This window comes from Caretta caretta, chromosome 1 (genome assembly GCF_965140235.1).
Source record: "Caretta caretta isolate rCarCar2 chromosome 1, rCarCar1.hap1, whole genome shotgun sequence".
NCBI lineage: Eukaryota > Metazoa > Chordata > Testudines > Cheloniidae > Caretta > Caretta caretta.
The window spans coordinates 206,689,348-206,712,469 of NC_134206.1; the positions used below are offsets into that span (position 1 = coordinate 206,689,348).

The 23,122-nt window shown below is 40.9% G+C and overlaps 1 protein-coding gene across 6 annotated transcripts in view; it reads right to left on the reverse strand.

Annotated features, from left to right (window-relative positions):
* GSK3B (glycogen synthase kinase 3 beta) overlaps nucleotides 1-23,122 on the reverse strand; it is a 270,397-nt gene that overhangs the window by 143,726 nt on the left and 103,549 nt on the right. For all 6 annotated transcript variants that reach the window (XM_048818908.2, XM_048818892.2, XM_048818885.2 and 3 more), the window contains exon 3: nucleotides 11-94. In XM_048818908.2, the coding sequence (XP_048674865.1) occupies nucleotides 11-94 (84 nt within the window). The remainder of the gene's footprint in view (nucleotides 1-10; nucleotides 95-23,122) is intronic.

The following is a 23,122-nucleotide window of genomic DNA, read 5'->3' on the forward strand; positions in this document are numbered from 1 at the left end:
GCTAACTTACCTTCTCTCCGCTAGAGTAGAAGAAGTATCGCAATCGGACAATGTTACAGTGATCCAACTTTCTCATGATCTGGAGCTCTCGGTTCTAAAAGAGAAAAAGCACCATAAGGTTAGAAAAATTGTTTTTTTGTTGTTGTTTTTTTTAAAATAGTGATGTTACGGTGTAGTGTGCACCTTAAATGTATTGGCCAAGAGCACATGAAAGCCACTGAATCAGGGATGCATTAGGAATGGGGTGTTGAAAAGAAAAAGTCTGGAAGTTTAAAGTAGCTCCTTTGTCATAAGTACCAAATGTGGTTTAGTCTGTCACATGTTGCTCCTCATTCCTCTTCCTCCAATTGTTTTAACTATAGTATTCAGGGGTGCAGATTTTCTTAAACTTAAGAGCGCTGTAATTAAACAACCAACCCAAGGTGTCGAGCACCAGAGCTTGTTGCTGTCAAGCAGATGCAATAAATATTGTATTCAAACTCAGTTTTCAGTTTGTATTTTCTAAGCTTTGAAAGCTACATATTCTAGTCTGAATGGTCAGCAGGCTTGAACTGTCCACAGAGTGGAATGGTAGTGATTTCACAGTTAAGGCTGCAGCAGGGTTTTAAATCTTTATTTTGAAGATGCTGTAAAAGTGATAAAAAACAGAACAGACGTTAACTGACAATAATTTATTTTTTTCGCGTTGGTTTGGAGCAGTATGGGTAGATACAACTAAGTGATCAAAAATAAATTCAAAAATTTTAAAAGGTGATTCCACCTGTTCTTGGAACCTTTTTGTCAGAAATGTCTAGAGTTCATGGATCTGATTTCTGCTTTGGACAACACTACGTAGAAGCAGGTACTCTCTTTTTCTTCACAATGTTTCTAAGCCGCTATTGAACAGCGGAGAGAGAGACAGAGACAGACAGACAGGTAGGTGAACACATTTCCACACCAAATACTCCTGTTGCCTAAGGCAGTTCCCTGAGCTGGGAATCAGACAACCATGCAGTCAAATCTCACTTCTACTGACTGAAGTCTGACAAGATTTATACAGAACGATCAGAAGGACACTCTGTTTTGCTTGGCAGAATAAAGAAAATTACTGTTAGTGACTAAACATCTCCACTTTGTAGCAATCCAAAAAAGCAATTAATTTAAAATACATTTATAGAGCACGATAAATGTGCATTAGCTCATGACAGATGACAATGGTCCCTGCCTCAAAAAGCTTAAGACAAAGTGAGATGGTGACAAACATAGGTGTGTAGGGAAATAGACTGGGGCCCCACAGTGATGAGCTAACAGTACAAACAAAGAAACAATCCGTTTTCCAGAGAGTCTTACACTCTAAATACAAAAATAAATGAAGAGCTAAAGTGTGGATGGGGATAGAACACAAAAGGAGATGTAACTAACAAAGCCATGCCAATTCATGTATTGTTATTGGTACATTCCCCCCAACACCATCCCCTAATCACTTCTCCCATGTTCTCTTTTCCACATCTCTCTTTTACCTCTGCCTAAACCGGAGGAGATAGTGTAGCGTATCAGTAGCAAAAAATGTTCAAGCTTTATTAAATAGAGACTAGTCACTATAAAATCAGATCTGAAACTAGCTTTTTATACACATCTAATTTTGAATGTACCCCTACACCTTTACTTTGCCAGATTTCAACTAATATACCTGAAATTTGGCATGCAGCATCTTAGTCAAGGGAAAAATCTTTCTGCAAGACTTGGGGTAAATGGGAAAAGAAATTTGAGAGCTGGGGGGGGGGGGGGGAAGTGGGTAAAAAATTCAGGCTAGTTTCATTTCTGGGTCATTTTCTTAACTTTTTTTTTTTTTTTTTTTTGCTTTGTCACATGCCCCGCCAAAACAGCTTGATTTAGAAATATTAAATTTGTCTTGTTAGCACTGTTACCTCTGACTAACTTCGGGAAGATTTGGGAGGGAGAGAGCGTTTCCATACACCTAAGTGCACATAGCTAATGTCTGCTTTATAAAGCATCACTGTCATAATTTGGACTTCATAAGCCATGCATCAGAGCCCCTCCCACCCACCCCCCCATCATTACTCTGCAAACTTCAGAAACTGCATGTATCATATGGAGATCTTAAAGTATGCATGGTTCTGACCCTCAGTTAAAGAAGCTTCCTGCCTCCTGCTTCAAAATCCTTTACCATATACCCTTAAGAACAGGTGCTATCTAGGAGGCCTTGAGTTTTAATCCCATCGCTGCCATTGACTGACTTTAAATCACACTTTGTATTATATAGCACTTTACAATCAGTGACATTTCACAATACCATTATGAAATTGGCAATTATCTTTGTTTATAGATAAGGAAACTGAGGCTCAGAGAAATGATTGATCAAAAGCCCCACTGTTTGTGGCAAATCCATGGAAACAACACAGGTTTTGTGCATGACAGGCACATAAGCGTCTCAAATTACCTCTCTAATGTGCTTCATTTCTAACCGGGAGAAGCCCGCTCCGGGGGGGGAGAAAGAGAGAAGAGAGTTCAATTCTTCAATCATTCTGTCCCTGATCTCTATTAAGATTGCTAAAGAGGAACCAAATATTACCAGCTATGATAGCGTTTTCTGTAAGGCACATTTATTCACTGGGAAGAAGAATGAGTTCATCAACATTTCACACTAACCACTGGACATTCATCATATGGTATCAGCTTTTAGTCATTGGAGAAACAGGTCAAATCTGAACAACTGATCCTAAATACGAAAGGCTCCTTATGCCATCAGTCATTGAGCTTTCTATTATGATAGCAATCTTAATACTTTCTGGAGGGTTTTCAAGGTGTTCACATTTCCATTGGAGTACTGAACACAAGATTGGAAATCTGGAAGTTCTGAGATTGAAACCCAGCTCCACCAGTGATTTTTTCATTACATGACCTGGGGCAAGTAATGCCTTTGTTTCAACAGCTTGAAGATGAGGATAGTAATAATTTCACACCTCCATGGGGTACTGGAAGATAAATCAATGTTTGTACAGTGCTTTGAATGTATAAAGCACTACACAAATATTATTATTTCAAAAGTATCTTTATAAACTCCTGAATAAGTGTGTGTACTCCAGCTCATACTGTTGCTTCATGATCTTAGGATCTGTATGCCTGATACCATACAATAATACATTCTAGAAATCAGCGGATGTTATTCTAATACTGTTACAAGTTCTATTGTGTCTCAGTAACCCATTCCAGGACAAGTGCGATCTCTGCTGCTCTGACGCCTCCCACTCCTTGCTCCATCTCCTTAGGCGCTCTCCCTAACCATCTGTCTCAGCTCCATGAACAGCTCATTATTGAGTGGTGACAGGAGAGTTAATTCATCCAAACATACAGTAAAACTAACACTTCACATACTAGAATCTAACAGGATAAAATGAAGGATTTTTATTTCTTTAAAGTAAAACCTAACCAATCTCTGAATCACAGTTCACCTGAACAAACTAGATCAGAAATACATAAACAGCTGTGAAATTACAACAATTATTGTGACAGGGAACACATACTAAAGTTGATGATGATTAAAATAAAATAATCTAATGCTAAAATATGAAATTCAGTAAGCTTTTAAGGACCCATTTTTCTCATATTAGTACTCCCAGCATATAAATTTCCTTGAACAGCCTAAATAAACAAAAGCCACTCACTTTACAAAGTAGCATCTTACCAAGTAGTTCCCATCTACAGTGACTATTCTTGACTTGGAGATCACTCAAATCATAGCTTTTGAAATAAACAGAAAAGCTCCAAATAAAATGTCACAAGCAGATGAGAAAGTGTGAATGGAATACAGCATATAAAATCAACTTATATTAGCAGAGAGCCTTATTACATAAATCAGTGATGGCTACCTTACATATAATTATAACAGATAAAATGCTTGTCTAAGTACAGTGTAACTAAAATCATTTCAGAGACACAGCCAAAAAAGGCTGACAGAGCACATCCAAAGTAGAGGGTGGATGAAAACATAAGACCTCTGCTCATACCCAGTAATGCCTCTTTCTTGTATTCCAGAAGCAACAATCCAGACAGTGACTTGGGTGATACATGTGCAAAGACAAGCTTCACCTAGAACAGTGGCTCTCAAACTCTGGGTCAGGACCCCGAAGTGGGCTGGGACCCCGTTTTAATGGGGTCACCAGGGCGAGCATTAGACTTGCTTGGGCCTGGGCCCGAAGCTTAAGACTGAGCCCCACTACCCAGGGCTCCGTCTTCGGCTTCAGCCCTGGGCAGTAGGCTCAGGTTACAACCCTCCCCCAGGTGAAGCCCTTTGGGTTTGTCTTTGGCCCCCCAACCAGGGATGGCAGGGCTCAGGCTTCAGGTTTGGCCCTCCAGCTCAGGGTGGCAGGGCTCAGGCTTCAGTCCCCCCTCCTGGTGTCGTGTAGTAATTCTTATGGTCAGAAGTGGGTCGCAGTGCAATGAAGTTTGAGAACCCCTGTCCTAGAATATCTTCTATCAACAATCCCACCAAATGTTACTATACCAGTTTTCTCAAAAGCAAGGAAACGGCTTGGTATAAAAAGGCTTTTAAAAATGTTCTTTGGGAGTAGACTATGTTTTTTTCCAGGTTGTACATTTCCAAATTTCTACAAACCTTTGCTTACCATAGCTACAAACCATAGAGCAGTTAGTCTAAATCAGAACTATGATCTCACTAGGCATTAGTGAATGTCCAGCCCTCATTCCCAATTGCCACACTGGAGAACAAAAAGATTTATTTATAGTGAAATAAAGAATTCCTGAAGCACACATTCTTTTGAGAAACACTGAGCATTAAGGGGCTACAAACAGATCTCTTTGCAACTTATTTTCAGTTTGTGTTATTCAGCTAAAACCAGAATGAAAAGGGGGGGGGGGGTGTTCACACGTGAATCTAGAAAGTTAAACTCTTAAGTTTTTCTTGGTGACAGAATTATAAAACCTGATGTGCCAGAAGTGCCCCTTCGGTAATGATTATTCTACCAGTTCTAAAACACTTTTCCTAGCCCGGAATGCCAAAGAGACTACCTATACAGCTTATTATTTTAAATTAACCTGTTTGCCCATCCCACATTTCAGTTACAAAAATTGACTGGACATGCTCAGGTTATAATAATCCTGTAATATAACAAATAAAGGTTGCTTCATGTCTTCTTTCTAGCCTTCTAGAAGAAGCACTTTCTCTAGTCTCTCCCATAGGTTCCCCACCCAGCCGTGAAAATTCATCAGAACACAAGTAAACTGCAATGGATTTAGAACTGGAGAAGCAGGAAATGGGCTTGAATTACTGTACTCTGCTATTATAGACCAGGAAAACAGCTTTTCTTTACAACAGAAGTTCACAATGTTATTCACAGCATGAACCTTTCCTTGATCAAGAGATTGATCACAAATGGAAGGCACTGGGCCTGGTCCCCCTGCTTTCCTAGACATACGCCCTAGCTGCCTTTATTCTTTACTAGGTGCTTCCTAGGACAAACCTTTCCTGCTGGTGGCTGACAGTTCTAGTCTCACTGGTATCCCCACTTGCTGAAGACAGGCCTTGCTTTGTTTCCTCTTATTTATAGCAGCAGCATATAGGAGATGGAGTTACGTTTGCTTTACCTCATTTCCACCTATATTCTCAGATAGTTTAGTGCTTCTGAACTTGCATCTACCTTGAGTTGGAACAAGTAAAGTGAATGAAGAAGCTGCTGAAAGCTTTTGTATAGATCTCAACTGTATATTCATATCAACATGTCATCTGGGTCCAGACATGCAGGGAGTTCCTTCAGTTTTTCCTTCAGATAAAGGCATTTGGGTTTGGGACCTTGGACTTCAGAATGAGTGTTTTAAAACCTCAGGAGAGTTCATTGAGGCTGGTTTCCTCTGCCATGAACATCAAAACTTGTCTACACAAGTTTAGCTTAGTGGGTTAGACAAATGGAACACTGTACTCCACACATGGAATTATTCAGGAATATCTACATGTGTAGACAAGCCCTTAGAGACTCTATACCCATTCTTCCTCATGTGTCTTACCTGGAGACAAGCCCTAGTTCTTCAGAATAGACAAGGCGTATTGAATCTTCTCTAATTCACTCAGACTGCAATGCAGGAATGAACCACTGCCCACTATTTCAGCAACAGAATTCCTTTGCTGAAACAAGTTAGGCCATGGCTTTAAGTAATGGTCCCTTCTGGCCTCGGAATCTATGAATTTGTATCATGTTATATAGTTATACTTCAGACAAATGAAAGCAGACCCAAGGACAGTAAAAACTTTAATAATTTCAGTGTTCTTGTCCTGGTCCCCCAGGAACCTTCTAAGCAAAAATTTTGAAACCATCTTACCACTGATGTCAAAGCACAAGTGGATAACAGATGCTTGCAGGGTCAGGCCCAAAGATCATCAAAGATTGGAGACTGTTGCATCTATCCTGGATTTTCCATGAACACAGCGGTCTCTTGTACAGTCAGAGACAGAGAGTTCTAATGGTTTTGCTAGAAGCTGCACTTCTGCAAAAGTAACGAGTGACTCACTGCAGATAGACGGAACCTGGGTGCCCGGTAAGATGAAGGCTTTATGGGATCTGCCCAGGCTTCAGTTCCAGAAGACTCTCTTGTTTGAGCTTCAGTGACTGACCTGGGGAGAAGTGCAGGTAGGTTCAGTTTTCTAAATGTACACACACACACAAAATGTCTGCATCTTCCTCCTCTTTCCCCTCATCATGATCTCCATCCTCCCACAGATCATCTTCTTCAGCCAAGGTCTCCTATTATGACCTTATTAGGTTCAATTTCCTCTGTATACTCCTCAAATGGTCGGAGGAACTAATGCAGTCTTCTCAGCCACGAGCTAGGAAGGCAGTGATGGAGCAGCAGAGATATTCCCTTTCTGCATTTGTTTGGATGCCTGAATGGTAAAGTGTAAAAACTCCACTGAATCTAGAATTATTGAGGAGTCTTCTGTACTAGAGAATTTTGTTCTTTGTGGTGAAGAGACCCATGTGATGTGATGATGAGATCTTGTAGGGTAGGGAACATTGGATTTCTGGCCTCCTTCTTATTCCCCTCTTGCAATGTGGGCCATGAAGAGCAGGACAATGAGGGAAAGAGGAGTAAGGTTGGCTTTGTGCCCTTGTTTGAGCAAGCCTGCCTTTGTTTAGCTGGGGATGTTGACCTGATCAGACAAATTGCTAAACAAATTGCATCCCTGTCCCCACCTTGGACATCATCAACAGAGGACTGGTTCATCTGATCATGGCTGAGTCGCTAATCAAGTGGTTCCTCCTAGTATCCAAGTAGTTCTTCTGCCCCTCTGCGAGGTCTGTTCTTCCTCTCTTCCAGGGGGAATGCCAAGTAGAGCAGCTTTTCAGTCTCCCCACCTGGGTTGCTACACAGGAGTTGGTGAGGGAGTGCCTACTAAAGCTGCTGCTGTTAAAGAGAAGCTACCACTGTTAGAATAGCTGTTTTGAACTTCCTCCACTACCATCACATGGATCAAACAAGCAGATTATTTTGTGTCCCTTGAGTGCTTCCGGTGGCCGAGCCCCTAGGTGTGCTTCTGGAAGTTCGAGGGGCTGGGCTAGAAGACTTTGCTCTGTTATGCTAGCAGGATAGGAGATTGTGCCTGTTCTGTCTTGGTCCTGAGTGATGATAAAGTCAAGCAAATGTAGGGACAAAGCTACGCTTATGTCTGCTGTCCTCCCTCTCCATCTTGCTATGTCTTATAGTGGAAATTACCTTTGCTGCAGTGGCTGAAAATAGCTGAATGGAACTTCTGGACCTGTTTACTAGATGAGTCCACCTCTGGGCTCTCCAGAGTGTTTCCAAAAGACAGTCTTGATAAGGTAAGGAGCTCCTCCTCCCAACTAGCCTCCCTCCACATTTGAAGAAGAAAGGTGCAATGCTAAGTTGTATAGGGGCCTGGCAACAAAGACACATGCTGGCCACATCACCTTTGCCTGGTCAGCCACTTTGGATGCCAGTTGCAGGAGTTTGGAGCATATAGGATGTGCTGTGACAGAGCATTTCTTAGACCTCTTTCTAGCCACCTTCCTACTAGAGAGTGAGATTCCCCCCACACACACATGCTGAAAAACAAACAAGTGGAAGTTTGTGATGGTTAAACCTTATTATATGGGGGTTTATAGCCATCAAGACCTGCTCGCAGAGAGGAATTATAATCCAAGCACCTGGATTGCTGTAAGAAATCAAAGCACACCATAGCTGCAGTAAAGGGAAAGTGAATCTAACAGTGTTCAGATGAAGAACTGTCAGACTAGATACTGAGCCACAGTGCTCCATCGGCCATAACAGAGGATACCATGCTGCCAAGGAACAAGCAGAATTGATCAAAATCAGCTTGTTCTCCCTGAACCCCACTAGCAGAGGCCAACTCCTGCAATCTCTCTCACTAAGAGCCTAATTTAACAGATTATATAGAGATAGCTGGCAACCAAAGCCTCCCACACCTTCAAATGTCCTCCTGAAATGTGTCCCAAACACTCCCATTCATTAGGTCTTTGAATGCTGTCCCTACTCCCTACAACAGGTTATATTAACGGATTCCTAGAGACAGAAATAAATAAAAAACAGACACCAATCTGGGAATCAAGAACCTGGTTCCATTTCAAAAGGCAGGTGCCAGTCCATCATCTTGCAGAATCCTGTATTTCTTCCTGTTTATCCAAAACTGCCATTGAAAAAGAATTTGGGGGGAAGAAGAAATGTAGAACCGAGTCCTAAGTGTTCAACTAGCACCCCTTGAAGTCTTCTCTAGATTGGGAATTTGCCCCAAGCCCCGCACTCAATGGCTAGTCACCAATGCAAATCTCAACTGCAGACAAGAAGTTTCAGGAAGGGATAAACTTGAATCGTGGCCTTCCTTGTCTATGCTTGGGATTTGAACTGGTGAAGGCCATTGATTGCTTGAATTGGTGCACATTTCCAGTGCAGACATGACCGAAGTCTGCAATGTCTCACTTTTTAGCAATGGGCTTGCACGTCTCAGGGAATAACTGAATGACTAATAATAGTAAGCCCCTGAACAGAGTGTGGAAAGCCAATCAATGATCATATCATCATCACCTACTGTCTGGGTTAATACAGGACAACACTTGGAAAAAGAAAAATGATATTTATCAAAATGAAAGGTAATTCACATCCATGATATTTTATTAAAAAAACCCCACAGAACAGCCATCATCCAGTTAGTGCAGGCCAATTGGTAATTATTAAATACTTTCCATCTAGTTTGGTTACAGCACAGGTCAGGAAATCAGTATTCTTCTCAGAGACCTGCCACTGAACAGCACAAATAGCACAGGAGGGGGGCTGAGGCTTAATTACTGTTCATAAAACACTTTGAGATCCGTCCTCAAAGGTGCTGGAGACACATGAATTATATCAAATTAGTATAATGTTAATGTTCAAGATTTCCCGATGGGAAAAATGCACACCACTGATGGAGACCAGTGGGATGTGGCATAATAATTTTAAAGCAATGAGTATAAGTTGTTTTCTGAGACATTGCTCCCCCCATATTCCACAAACAAGGTAAATCCCATAAATTTAAAATACCACATTTAGAATAATAAAAATATCAATTTGTGCACAGAGTACAAACAAACACTCAGATGTTCCCCTGGACATCAAGTAGTTCCAACAGAAAATCAGATGTTTTTGTACATGTGTTTGCTCCCTGTAAACGTAAATAATAGTCACAACAGCACTTTCTATTTTATGTAACTAAAAGCAACGTGAAGGCACCAACTTCTCCCCCTCATCCATAAATCCCACAGTACCCAAAAACTTCCCATGACCCATATCCCATAATCCTGAAGGTACAAAAAAGATTATGTGATATGGTGGGCCATGGGACAACTGTTTTTGGATGTTGGCCTTAAAAAACTACCAATGCAGAACATCCAAAAAGGTCAGAGAACGCAATGTATGTTAGCTACATTTTAGCCAAAGATTACCAGTGTGCACAGAAACCTTCAACCCTGGCACACGTTCAGATTACAGTGGTGAGCATCAGTTCAGAATGATGCAACAGCCGCAGTCTGCCTCATGAGATCAGCATGCACAGCACACTTGGCAGTAGCCGAGTCTAACCAACAGCCTCAGATGGTACAAGCAAGCGTAGGTGGAGCTAAGGGTGAACTGCCAGCCAGCAAGCCAGTGTTTTATTAAAGCTTGACTGATATGAAATATGCGACTGAACAGGGCTGAAATTAAATGTGCAGCAAAACAGTCTTTAAAATGTATATGTTCCGGCAATATTAACTCCCTGAATACTGAATGGATTTAAAATCCTAATCACAAAAAGGATAGTGCTAGTTGTCCGATTGGCATGTTGTAGCCATGTACATTTGAGCTTTCTAAAAAAAACTGCACAGTGATTCACGTACAAATCCTTTTGAATGAAGGGATGAGAGGAGAATGTGTGCCTTGTTTCATACTGTAAGGCTGCATGTCAGTTCCTTTTTGTTTAATTAATTTTTACTTCCCTCTATTACAAATCCTGACATGAAAAGATTAGCCTGCCTGAACCCCAGCCAGACCAAAAACTACAACCTATTCTTGAATGGTAAAAGGGTTTGCTTCAGAGCAGCATGACCTCTTTATGGAGACTGAGAATACCACTTTTAAACTCCTGATGACTCTGGGAGCGAGGAGACCACATTTGGAACACAAACTCCAATTTACTGCATTGTTCTGCCATTAGACTACTAAACAGAAACACAAAATCATTTTCAAATAGTTGTTTCACATTTGGTGGCTAGGTGAACAGCTCAATTCTAACCTCAGGTTCTGCTGCTTCTATCATCCCCTGCCAATATACACGTGCAGTTATAGAATTGCTGATTTTTCTAGATTACAGCAGTAGTTACTGTGTGTCCAAGATAGAAATTAGGTCCTAATTTGGAGGAGTAAAACTGCAACAGAAACCCAAGGTCCTGAATTATGTGCAGTATAACAACTATAATGAGCTCAGATGGTTATTTCTTTGTTTCACAGATTACTACTAACAGGAAGAGTATTTTCTAAAGAAAAACCCTTTGCTTTCTGAGAGAATGGCTGCCTCTGGGCAAGGGCACAGCACAGAGAACTTTACATAGAATTGCAGAACTCTTGCATTATATTCACTTTCCACTTCAGGGAAAACATATGAGGTGGTCCTAGTTATTAGATTCTTAGCCTTCCAGACCAAAGCCTAAAGCAAGCCTAAAAATCCAGCCATTACACAGAATATCCACAACATCCACTGCAATCTCTCATCACAACAGGAGCAGGTTCTAATAATCCATTAATAAAATAAGACTCTCTCTTCTGGATACAAGATATTTTCTAAAAAGAAAAGGAGTACTTGTGGCACCTTAGAGACTAACCAATTTATTTGAGCATGAGCTTTCGTGAGCTGTAGCTCACGAAAGCTCATGCTCAAATAAATTGGTTAGTCTCTAAGGTGCCACAAGTACTCCTTTTCTTTTTGCGAATACAGACTAACACGGCTGTTCCTCTGAAACAAGATATTTTCTGAGTTGCTAACCACTGTATTTTATTAAACATTAATTACACCTCTACCTTGATATAACGCGACCCAATATAACACAGTACAGCAGCGCTCCAGGGAAGGAGGGAAGGGACAACACAGAAATTTTTATGGGACCTGGTTCAACCCCTGGGGGCAGGCAGCCATGAGGGTAAAGAGACAGCCATGGTATAAAGAAGAGATAACTGTGGGTGGTAGAGGAAAGGATGGAGCCACCAGGAAGAAATGGGGCTGGCACAGGAGCATTTGGAGACATACTGGGAAGAACAAGAAGTGGGAGAACTAAAGAATCCAGGAGACTGAATGAGCATAGGAATTGCCAAATTGGATCAGACCAGTGGTCCACCTAGTTCAGTACCCCAGCTTCAACAGTGACAAGCACCAGCTCAGTAGAGATTTAAGAGTTCAGCAGCTAAATGAGCTGAAGGTTTTGTCTGCATTGGGCATGCTTCCCCCCCACCTCCACAGCTCTGATCTGCAACCAGGCAATATATGTGCAATCTTTACAGAACTGAGCATCCCAAGGTTGAGCGGGACTTTCCCTGGAATTGTTGTTCCCAGCTGCTGAGGTGCCAGGCATAGGAACCACAAGCAGGGCTATACTTTAAGTGCTTTCAATGATCCTGCTGCTAGTGCCCAGGCAATGTTGAAAAGGAGGAAGCTGCCTGACTCAAATGCAGAGGGGTAAGGAATAAGGAGAAGGGTGGGGAAAAAAGGTGGATTAAGGGCAGGAGCTCTGGAGGAGAAAAAAACATGGGTGGAGACAAGGGAAGAATGGGACAGAAGGGGGAAAACAGGGGCAAAGAGTCTGTAACATTGATCCCAACCCTTATGATTTTCACGACATATGAGGGTTTTCTTAAAACCCCATCTCCTGGATACATGTCCTTAGGAGAAAATCTCTGCTTTAATTTTAAACAGAAAGTAAGTTTCTAGGATTCACTGCTGCAGAGAAAGAAGAAAAAAAAAAAACGCAACCCAAGAGCACTCCAAAGGCTCAGAAACCAGAAGGCAGATACAAAGAACCACAAAACTATTATTTTTTAAAAATCATGATGAGGGGGCTCAACTACTCCTTTTTGAACACTTGGGGTTGGCAATACTGCTGTGAACACTAGAGCACACTCCCCTGCGGAACACGGAACTGAATCCATTTGGACTCAACATTCCTCGGAAGTCTAGCAAATATCTGAAACCCAGTGGCAAAATGTGTGTCATCTCCCTCTAGGAACAGCCTACTACCACCACCAGTTACTTTGTTAGTTCAAGTGGCAGAAGTCTGTGTTGTGCATCTAAGAATTTCAACCCTGCTAATATAATAGCCCATATGGAGGTCATTGTTGTTCTACGTGACAATTTTTTTAAAAATGTGATTTCCTAAGCTTTTAAAAAACTTGATTTGAAAATATAAACTTTAAGAATCAGACAACTTAAATCCAGCTTTCCCTAACTTTTGAATGCTAGACTGCGCTACCTTAATGTTCTTTTAAATATAAGCTTTTTTAAAAATGTCATTTTCTATGCTTTGATCATGTCCTGACATTTGGTACCCTCCACCAAACCTGATACGGCAGCTATTTTAATGACACTGCATATTTTTGCTAGCAGTTCAGCTGCTTCATCCCTGAGCTCCTTCAGAACATTTGGATAGACACCATCTGACCCTGTGACTTCTTGCTCTTTAGACTTTCAATTTGTTTCATCATCTATTCTTCAGACACCTTGGTCTCCAATAGTATCTCATCTTTCTTACCAGAAAAGAGCAGTATCTCCCCAACATCCTCTGTGCAAAGAAATCATGTATGGTCTCAGCAAGGTCGGGCGTTAAGTTTCTATGGCTCATGATCCTTTGTCTCTCCGTGAGAGTGCCAATTTTCATGAAGTGTGGTTCACCATGAGTTTATGACTTGTGAGACAGAACCAAGACCCGAACCATCAGCTTTCCTTTACATGGGAAGAACTTTTAAACCCTACTGAGCTGGGCTGAATCCAGACTGGTAGTCTACAGATGAAATGTGCTGAAATGACAATGCCCTGAGTTGGCATGTATTGGGGCACAGGGTAACTTATAAGCAGACAAAAAGTAAAGAAAAAGCAATGTTGCAAAGTCAAGCACCAAAATGTTACAAAGTGCCAAAATTAAGGGTACCTGTCCAACCTCAATTCTGCTCTCTTGTATGTATGGTTTACCAGGAATGATCACATACAATTTTTATCCATATGACTCATCTCTCATGCATATATGTATATATGTAATACTTTACCAGAGGTATGAGCAAGTGCAACGTATCTGCCGAATGCACAACATCAAACAGAAAAATGTCCCAAAGTGGGGGGAAAGTGTTAATGTGTAGATAAGACTTTTGTAAAAGAATTTTGAGTAAACAAAACATTCTTTAAAATGAATTTTTTTCAACTGCTGTGGGTTCATTATGAGCAAAGCAATCAAATTTAAGAGATCAGTTTAAATTCATTTACAAAGTCTGTTAAAAACAAACTTAGTTTGCAGGTTTATTTATAAAGAATTTACAACAAAATATTTCTTTTTCAATAGTTCTTTTGGCTATAATCCTGAACAAATACAAGCTGGTATAAAGATTTGGTTTTGAACACAGAACTCTAAAAGCTGACTACAGAAACCAATTCCTGCTCCTAAGAGTCATCAAGGAATCTCAGGAAGTTTTAACACATTAAATCAGAATTTCAACAAACTCATTTATGCTATTTTGGGAATCTGGGGGCACTGAACCTATTCTTTTTAATATAATTTTGCTACTTTAATTGAATTGTTGCACTTTTACAATGAAAACTGTTGCTTTCATAGGCTGAATGTATTACTGCACATAATTGTTCCTTAGCTGTCTCATTTATATGAGGAAAATTACAGCTAGCTATTCAAAATTAGAAATGAAAAGAAGCAGTCAGGGGAAAAAAGGTGTAACATAGCCATAAACATGGTAAAATTTAGTATACTGGTAAAACTTCCAAAAAGATACACAGAGCTTTCAGTTTTATAATGCATTATTAAGATACAAAAGAGTGCATGTTTTTTACTTCCAAAACTAAGGGCTCGGCTCTCTTCTTTGCACATAAATGCCCATCATTAACAGTGATATATCCACCTGCCCAGAGGAAAAAAGTATTTTAAAACACCATTAATTACACTAAACTACAACTTTCCAAATTCATACTTCACAAATTAAAACACAGACTTCAAAACACATGCAGAGAGCACAAAACAAACTGAGTAATAAAACAGTGCTAATCTAGTTCTGCCCATTGGACAGTCAAATCTCACAATTATTGTATCTTAATTTCCCCACCCTATTAGCAAAAACAATCATTTACATTTTAATTTATACAAAAAGCTCTTGCATTTTGCATTTTTAAAATATGAATATAGCTTGCAATTCAATAGCTCAGAAGGAGGAGAAAGCTGGGTCCTTGTCACTGTACTGATTTTCTCATGTACACTTCAAACAAATTACGTTTGCTCTTATTTATGTCACTCCTGTAGTAAAGCAGCCAAAATTACTACCACAGGTCCCTCTTTCAGTTGCATTTGATGACTGAAATGGATTCACCTAGCAATTCATGCCACAAGTTTCAAATCAGTTTTATAAGATGACTAGGACAATTCCCACAATTATTTAAAATGGAACAAGATGCTTATTTAGTCAAAAAATCCAAACTGACCTTTTAGGTCATGTATCTATTACCTGAACAGATGCAAACAACCAGTGTTTGCAATTTAGAAATTGCACAAGTAAACAGATCACTAAATAACGGATTCAGACAGGACACCTGTCCTGACACAAGGCATTCTACAAGCAAAGTAGGCAAGCTGATTAAGCAGTTGTCTAGACAAGCCAACAAAAACCTACATCCTGAAGGAGTTCCTTCACAATTAGCTTGCCCATTTCCCTTATGTCTGAAGTTTTGTTTGTACCAAATTAAAAATGTATGCAATTACGCTAAAAATATATACCTTTGAGCAGCTAGGTGAAATAGCAAGTATTTCTGCTCCATAGTCAACTAAAAAGATTACATATATTTATTTATGTCACCACAGCAGAGTGCACAAGAACATGGGGAAGGACTGACTTGTGACTTGTTTCTGCCGATCGAGACTGATGACTATCCCACCAAACATTTCTGCGGCCGGGCCTTGACCAACAGATACACCCAATACTTCAGCAAAAAGACATTAGCCATTTCCTGAACATGTTAGGGCCTCCAGCCAATCTTGACTCTTCATGGACCAGTGGACCAACCACAAGGTTGTGGTTGAAATTTTTGGAGCTGTCCAAGGGGCAGAACCAACTTTCATTCCACAGCTAAGTCCTTCCTGTCTTTGCAGCTTTGACAAATACGTGCCTTAAATAAAACTACCCACAGGAACAGGCCAACTTGTGAAATGAGTTTTTACATCATCCAGCTCATGATTACACAGTCCCATTTCTGAAGATGATTACTAATCTCACCTTTCAAATCCAAATGTAAGATCCATCTCTGCATCCTAGCTTTCTCTTTTAGGTTATTTTCTTTAAGATTCATTACTGCTATCACATATTACCTGACTACAATAGGCCATGAGAGGAAAAGGACAACATGACAAAAAGGCACTGGTTTTCATAGATATTAAGGTCAGAAGGGACCATTATGATCATCTAGTCTGATCTCCTGCACAATGCAGGCCACCAAAACTTACCTGCCCACTCCTGTAATAAATCTCTTCTTGTAATGCTTTTTAGATTTCATCGCAATGACCATGGTACAGACACTTAGGTCTGGTCTACACTTAAAAATTAGCTACATGAAAAATTTTGTGAGGTTGACCTAACCCCTACTGGGGCCATACCACTGTAGCAGCTGTGGTGTAAATATACACATAGATTAGCAAAGAATGTCAGAGCAGAGTGCTTACTCCCCTTAGAAAATTCAATGCAGATTTAAAGGTGCACTCTCCATCTGTATCAATTACATTATCTTAGATATAATTTTCTGTATATGAATCAGGAAATTATTAGCTATGCTGTTCTACAGAGCCCCTTAAAAACACCCCCACTAGGGCTATGAATCTGACTGGCTGCAAACTGAGTGAGAACAGAAGAGCACAGATAAAATGGTTACCATGACCAGAATCTTCCCAATGAGGGCAAAGGAACGTAAGGCTTCATCTCAGAAACGGTGAACATAGACCCCCATCTCCAACTCTGAGGGAAGACACGGAATAGTCCGACAGTCACAGTAGTGCAGTACCACTCAGTGCTGGCGAACGGGGTCTCAGATTTGATGTACTTGGTTCTGATGACAGCATATGTGGCTTAACCCTTGACAAAACTGGCTGGGCAAGGGCTGTCTGTGCCAAAACCTTGCCCACCGGCGGTATCACAGGCTGCAACTCTGCAGCCATCGTGGAATGGAATGCCGCAGCTGACATAGACCATGCTGGAGACTCTGATGCCATCAGTACCAATAAGTCTACATTCTGGACAAGCAGAGAGCCTGGTAACAAGAGGCAGAGTAAATCTCTGGCTGCAGCATACACCTCTGGAGTTCTCGGCACCAAGAGGCAGCCTTGGTCTGATGCCTGCTGCACCAAGGAAGCAGGAGCAGTCAAAGGAGCCGGTCTAAATGGCACAGAAGCTGGTGTTGGAGTCCACAACTCTGTTTGATAGGAGGAGGAAGCACGTGGTGCCAGGGAGTGCTGAGGCAAGGCTGGCACTTTGTCTCCAGTACCCTCCCTCCAGCCTGAAGATGCCACTGGAGACCTAGATCTCCTAGCAGAAGCAGACCTTCCAGCATTTAAAAATTGGTGACCATCTGATTTCTTATGTCTCTTACACAATACTGGGAAAGGTGCCTCTCCTCAGGAGAGGTGCCTAGGAGGAAAGAGAGTGATATCTCGAGGAGTACTCCTAGATAGAGTGTATGCCTCTGCGCTACAGATGCTTGCCAAAAGTTGCTTCTTTGCATTAGTTTCTCATGTCTTGTTGCTACTTCTCAGAGCAGGGCTGGGGGGGTGATTTAACTTTTAGTGACCAAGAAAACATGTAGCAAATATATATATATTATATATATATATATAAATACTTTGAACACCATAGTTCTCAGGGACATGGAAGATGGCTCTAAAACTTCATGTCCACATGACATGGGAGAAAGAAAGGAAGCAATCCTAGAAATATAGGGCTCAACGGGACTCTAGTTCATCTAGGTCAGTGGTTCTCAAACTTTTGTACTGGTGACCCTTTTCACACAGCAAGCCTCTAAGTGCAACCCCCCTGCCATAAAAATTAAAAACACTTGTTTATATATTTAATACCATTATAAATGCTAGAGGCAAAGTGGGGTTTCGTGTGGAGGCTGACAGCTTGCGACCCCCCCCATGTAATAACCTTGTGACCCCTGAGGGATCCCAACCCCCAGTTTGAGAACCCCTGATTTAGGTCATTTAGTTCATCCCCTGCATTGAAAGAGGATTAAGTATACTTAGACCATCCCTTACAGATGTTTGTCTAACCTGTTTGTTAAAAATCTCCAATAACTGGGATTCCACAACCTCTCTAGGTAACCTGTTCTGATTCTTAACTATCCTTACAATTTGAAAGATTTTTCCTAAAATCCAACCTGAATCTCCCTTGCCACAAACTAAGCCAATTACTTCTTGTCTAACCCTCAGTAGACATGGAGATCAATTGATCACCGAAAGGTTTTAAAAAGAGGACATATTTAAAGACTTATGCACCCCTCCCCAGCCTTCTCTAGACAAAAACATGCCCAATTCTTTCAACCTCTCTCACAGGTCATGTTTTCTAAGCCTCTTTGTTGCTCTCCTCTGGACTCTCCAATGTATTCACATCTTTCTTAAAGTATGGCATCCAGAACTGGACAATGTACTCCAGTTGAGGCCTTACCAATGCAGAATAGTGGAGAACAGTTACCTTACATACAACACTACTATTAATACATCCCAGAATGACATTTGCCTTTTTCATCGCAGGATCACATTATTGACTCTCATTCAATTTGTGATCCAGTACAACCTTCAGATCCTTTCCTTCTGTACTGCTGCCTAGCCAGTTATTCCCCATTTTGTAGTTATACATTTGATTTTTCTCTTTCTTAAGTGTAGTACTTTGCACTTATCTTTACTGAATTTCATCTTATTGATTTTAGGCCAATTCTCCAACCTAACAAGATCATTTTTAATTCTAAGCCTGACCGCCAGAGTGCTTTTAATTCCTCCCATCTTGGTGTCATCCACAAATTTTAAGCACACTCTCCTCTCCATTATCTAAGTCATTAATGAAAATATTGACTAGTACTAAACCCAGGACAGACCCTGCAAGACCCACTAGATCAGTGCTCCCAGTTTGACAGAAATTCTTAACTATTCCAAGCATGGTCTTTCAGTCAGTTGTGCACCCACCTTATAGTACTTTCATCCAGACCAGATTTCCCTAGTTTGCTTATGAGAATGTCATGTGGGGCAGTGTGAAAAACCTTACTGAAGACTAAAGTCTATTGCTTCCCCCATACATTAGGCTTGTTATGTCAAAGAAGGAAATTAGGTTGTTTCGGCATGATTTATTCTTGACAATTCCATGTTGGCTATTACCCATTACTTTATTATCCTCCAGGTTTGAATAAATTGATTGTTTAATAATTAGTTCCAGTATATTTCTGGATATTAAAGTTAGGTTGACAAGTCTATAATTTTCCAGGTACTCCTTTTTCCTCTTTTTGAAGATAAATACTATGCTTGCCCATATCCATTCCAACTGTCCTCCATGAGTTCTTAAAGATCATAGCTAATGGTACAGAGATTTACTTTGGTTCCTTAGGAACTTTAGGATGAATTTCATTAGGTCCTCATGTTCTTGAATTCATCTAACTTACTAAGTATTATTTAACTTGTTCTTTTCATAGTCTGGCTAGAGATCCTTCTCCCTTGTTGTTAAACTGTGTTAAACTCCTGGTCACAGTAAACTTTTTTTTTTTTTTAAGTGAAGATTTAAGTAAAAAGGCATTAAACGTTTCAGCCTTCTCTATGTCATCCCTTATTTGCTCGCCTTTCCCATATCAAAGAATTCCCCAACTGTATACACTTCTATGCTGAATTTGAATGTCCTCTACCCAAGGCAAAACCCACGTCCAAGTATGCTACTGCATATTACTGACATTTCAAAACAAGCCAAGAGATCCTGAAATGAACTGAGTGGTGGTCCAGCAGGAAAACACCCTACAGCCCGGCTGAGATATAATGAAAAGATCGTGTTTCAATTTCCTTCTTTATGTGGCCTCCCTATAACCAAAGTGCTGAGCACGTCCCAAAATTATAGAGATATATCCCTCCCCGCACACACCTCCAGTCTGAAGGGACCAAACTGTTTATTCTGTATATTTTGTTTTAAATTAGGCTATTGTAAGAAGGCTCGGCCAAACTGAGTTTTGTATTGTGCCCTAAAACCACAGAAATTTGTGCTCCTCCTGATCTTTCCTAGGAGTGGATTCCAGATTTGTGGGCCACTTTCCAAGGAAGCTCTCTCTCCCACACACATACACCTCACTCTTGAAGCTGACAGTTCCATTGCTCCAGTGTAAGATAGTTGGTGGATGTCATGATCTCACAGGGCAGACAGTCCCCTCCAGTAACTCAAGCCAATCCCATTAAAGGCTTTGAAGGGGAGGACTGAATCCTTGAATCTGAACCAGTACTCAACAGGAAGCCAGTGAAGAATGCGGTGCACTGGAGGGACTGCAAGCTTTAAAAAAAAGGCTACATACAAATCAGCAACATAATGGAGCAGTCAGAAAGAACATGAGCAAATTGTTACTGAACAGTAGGGTTCATTGACACTGGGGTCGGATGTGCTTATCTTGCATGTCTCACATTTATCGCCATTAAAAAAATAAGACAACGAACAAAAAATTTTGAAGAGCTATTTTAGTAAAACATGTTAATAAGGTAAGTAATGAAGAGTGAATTCAAACAGGACCACAAAATTGGTAATGGTCTGAGTTAGGAGCCAAGCATTTTAAAAATAAAAAGCCCTGCTTTGGGGCACAAACTTTGGGGCAAATCTCTTCCCAGCAGTATAATATTTGGTAATCTATTCCAGTTATATTCCTGTTAAAAACAACAACTTGTGTAGAGGTTAAACCAGCCAAATAATAATGCATTCACACATATCATAACTGTGGCTAAAAAACAATATAGCCCAAATGTGAAAAGTGTTAAAAACTCTTTATAGCTGGGCAACCTTACACTGTGGGACTTTTTAAAGGCAGTATACAATGCTACTACACTGACTTGTAAAATGACTTGCATGAGGCAGAGGCCTTTCAAGTGACCTAAAATGCAGCATTTTAATCAAAACAGGGCTCACAAATCTCCTTATATGAATACATCTCAGTAGATTACTTTTCACTTACACAAGTCACTTTTTCCCTTAAAGAAAGCCTGGAAAAAGTCCAGTGGGATGCCCATTTCGCCCTGCCCCGCCACCCACACCCATCCCACTCCTCAGGCCCCATATTGTAGCAACATGCCCTATGACTGAAGAGGGTCAGCAGTAGCTATGGCTGAACCAGTCAATGCTACTTTTTGTGGGGGCCAGAACCAAAGTGTGAAGGACAAAGCATAGGACTCCAATCTGATCTCATGTGGTAATAGGTCACTGGATCGCTGGGCTTCAGAAGCCAGTTTACACAAACTGCTTTTCTGTAAGTAGGTTAAGCACAATATTTTGCTGTGTTATGGTGATCTGTTATTTAGCATTAACCTCACAAATGCATTCAGAACACTGAACTTGGGCTCACCATTGTAGTCAAACTGGCTGAATGGGGAGGTAAATGTTACTTTGTCTACACACTTCAACATGCTGAAATACTAAGTTTGCCGTTGAGAGCTTTATTTTTTTCCCCTCCCAGGCAGATGAAGTAATTCTTCTCCACCTATCCTTGCATAGGCAAACTCAAAGGGGTCTATCCAATGGGGAATTCTAGCCTCATGTCAGCAGACATGAACTACTGGTACTGCAATAGCACTGAGTTTTCAGACCTTTCTATCCAGAAAAACAATTTTCGACCCTGTTTTTAAAATAAATACTGAGAGATCAAGACAACGACTCAAACTAAAGTTTAAACTGTCTTGACAACTCTGGCAACACATTACTGAGGAACACATGCCATCCATCAGACTCTCTCAAAGTGGCAAATCTGACCAGAATTTGAAACTCATCTCACTGTATTTGCAAACTTCAAAAATAAGAAAATGTAAATTGCTGCTTGGGACTTCCTTGCAGATTCCCAATATCCCAGCTCCAACTACAGCCTCTCATATACCTAACAAATGTAGTGACATCACGACAAGAAAAATATGAAAAAGTCATGTGTTTTTTTAAAAAAATCAACTTCAGTTAATCTGGAACCAAACACACTAATTCTTTAGCCATAATCATCTGGCTATTGCATGGTGTCACTACAGGGCAGAGATATGGCAATTTGGGTACCTTAACTGTGTATTTCCACGTCCTAACATGTTTGGATTTCTTTTGATGTGTATGTACTTCCTGGGTTTGAACATCCGATTTTGGAATAATTACAACAGCCCAGTAATGTTTCTTATCTTTATGTTACCAATATGTACTCTCAACCTTCTATCTGGAAATGTACCTTAGTATTCAATATATACATATGAATAATGTCTCTAGCACACATGAAGATGGGGTCTGAGCTCGGTTGCTTTAATAAAAGTGGGCGTGAGGAGAAAACACCTTGGCTAGGCCAGATACTTCCCCATCAATGAACAGATTTCCACACTGCAGAGCCACTACCACACCCGCAGATTACAAACCCTTCCTTCTCGTCCCCCAGGCTAACTACAGCTGATTAATTTTGCATTCCCAAACTAATTAGTTTCCGGTCCAACCTCACCAGCCATAAAGGAAATTTAAATCACAGTCTCCTCAGTACAAGCTGCATTCTCACCACATGCCAAACCACTGAACTATAGACCCCCTCCCCCGCCCTTGTGTTTTAATAACAGAGTCAGACCTGGCTCATCCATTATATATCCACCTTCTGACACATGGAGTAAGAGAATTGGGGGGGGGCGGGGGGGGCGGAACCAGTGCTGCACACAAGCAAGCCACACAGGGGCCAGGGCAGAAGCCGCAGGCTTGGAGAAGACTCTCCCTTGATTCCCTGCTCACCCTCAACAGCAAGATATCTTCCATAATGATCACATCCTGTGGAAAGTGTGGGGACAGGAATGATTATCAGGCCGCCCCTACAGTGCTGGCTCTCCCCACATGCCCAGTGTACAGCAGGGTCCGGAAAAGTGATTTACCCTGCCCCTGTGGCTACTCATCATTTTGGGGTCTTATGGCTCATGTGTGCTTGCCTGGGGTCCGTCAGTTAGTGACAGATGTGTGAGTACTGGCGGTGTTTTAAATCACTGAATCAGTGTTCTGTGTGTTGCAAACAATACTGCTTCTGTAAAATATTGCGTTTAAACTTCACAGAGATGACCTTGGGAGCCCAGCCTCCCGCTTTGTTATTGGCGGCTGA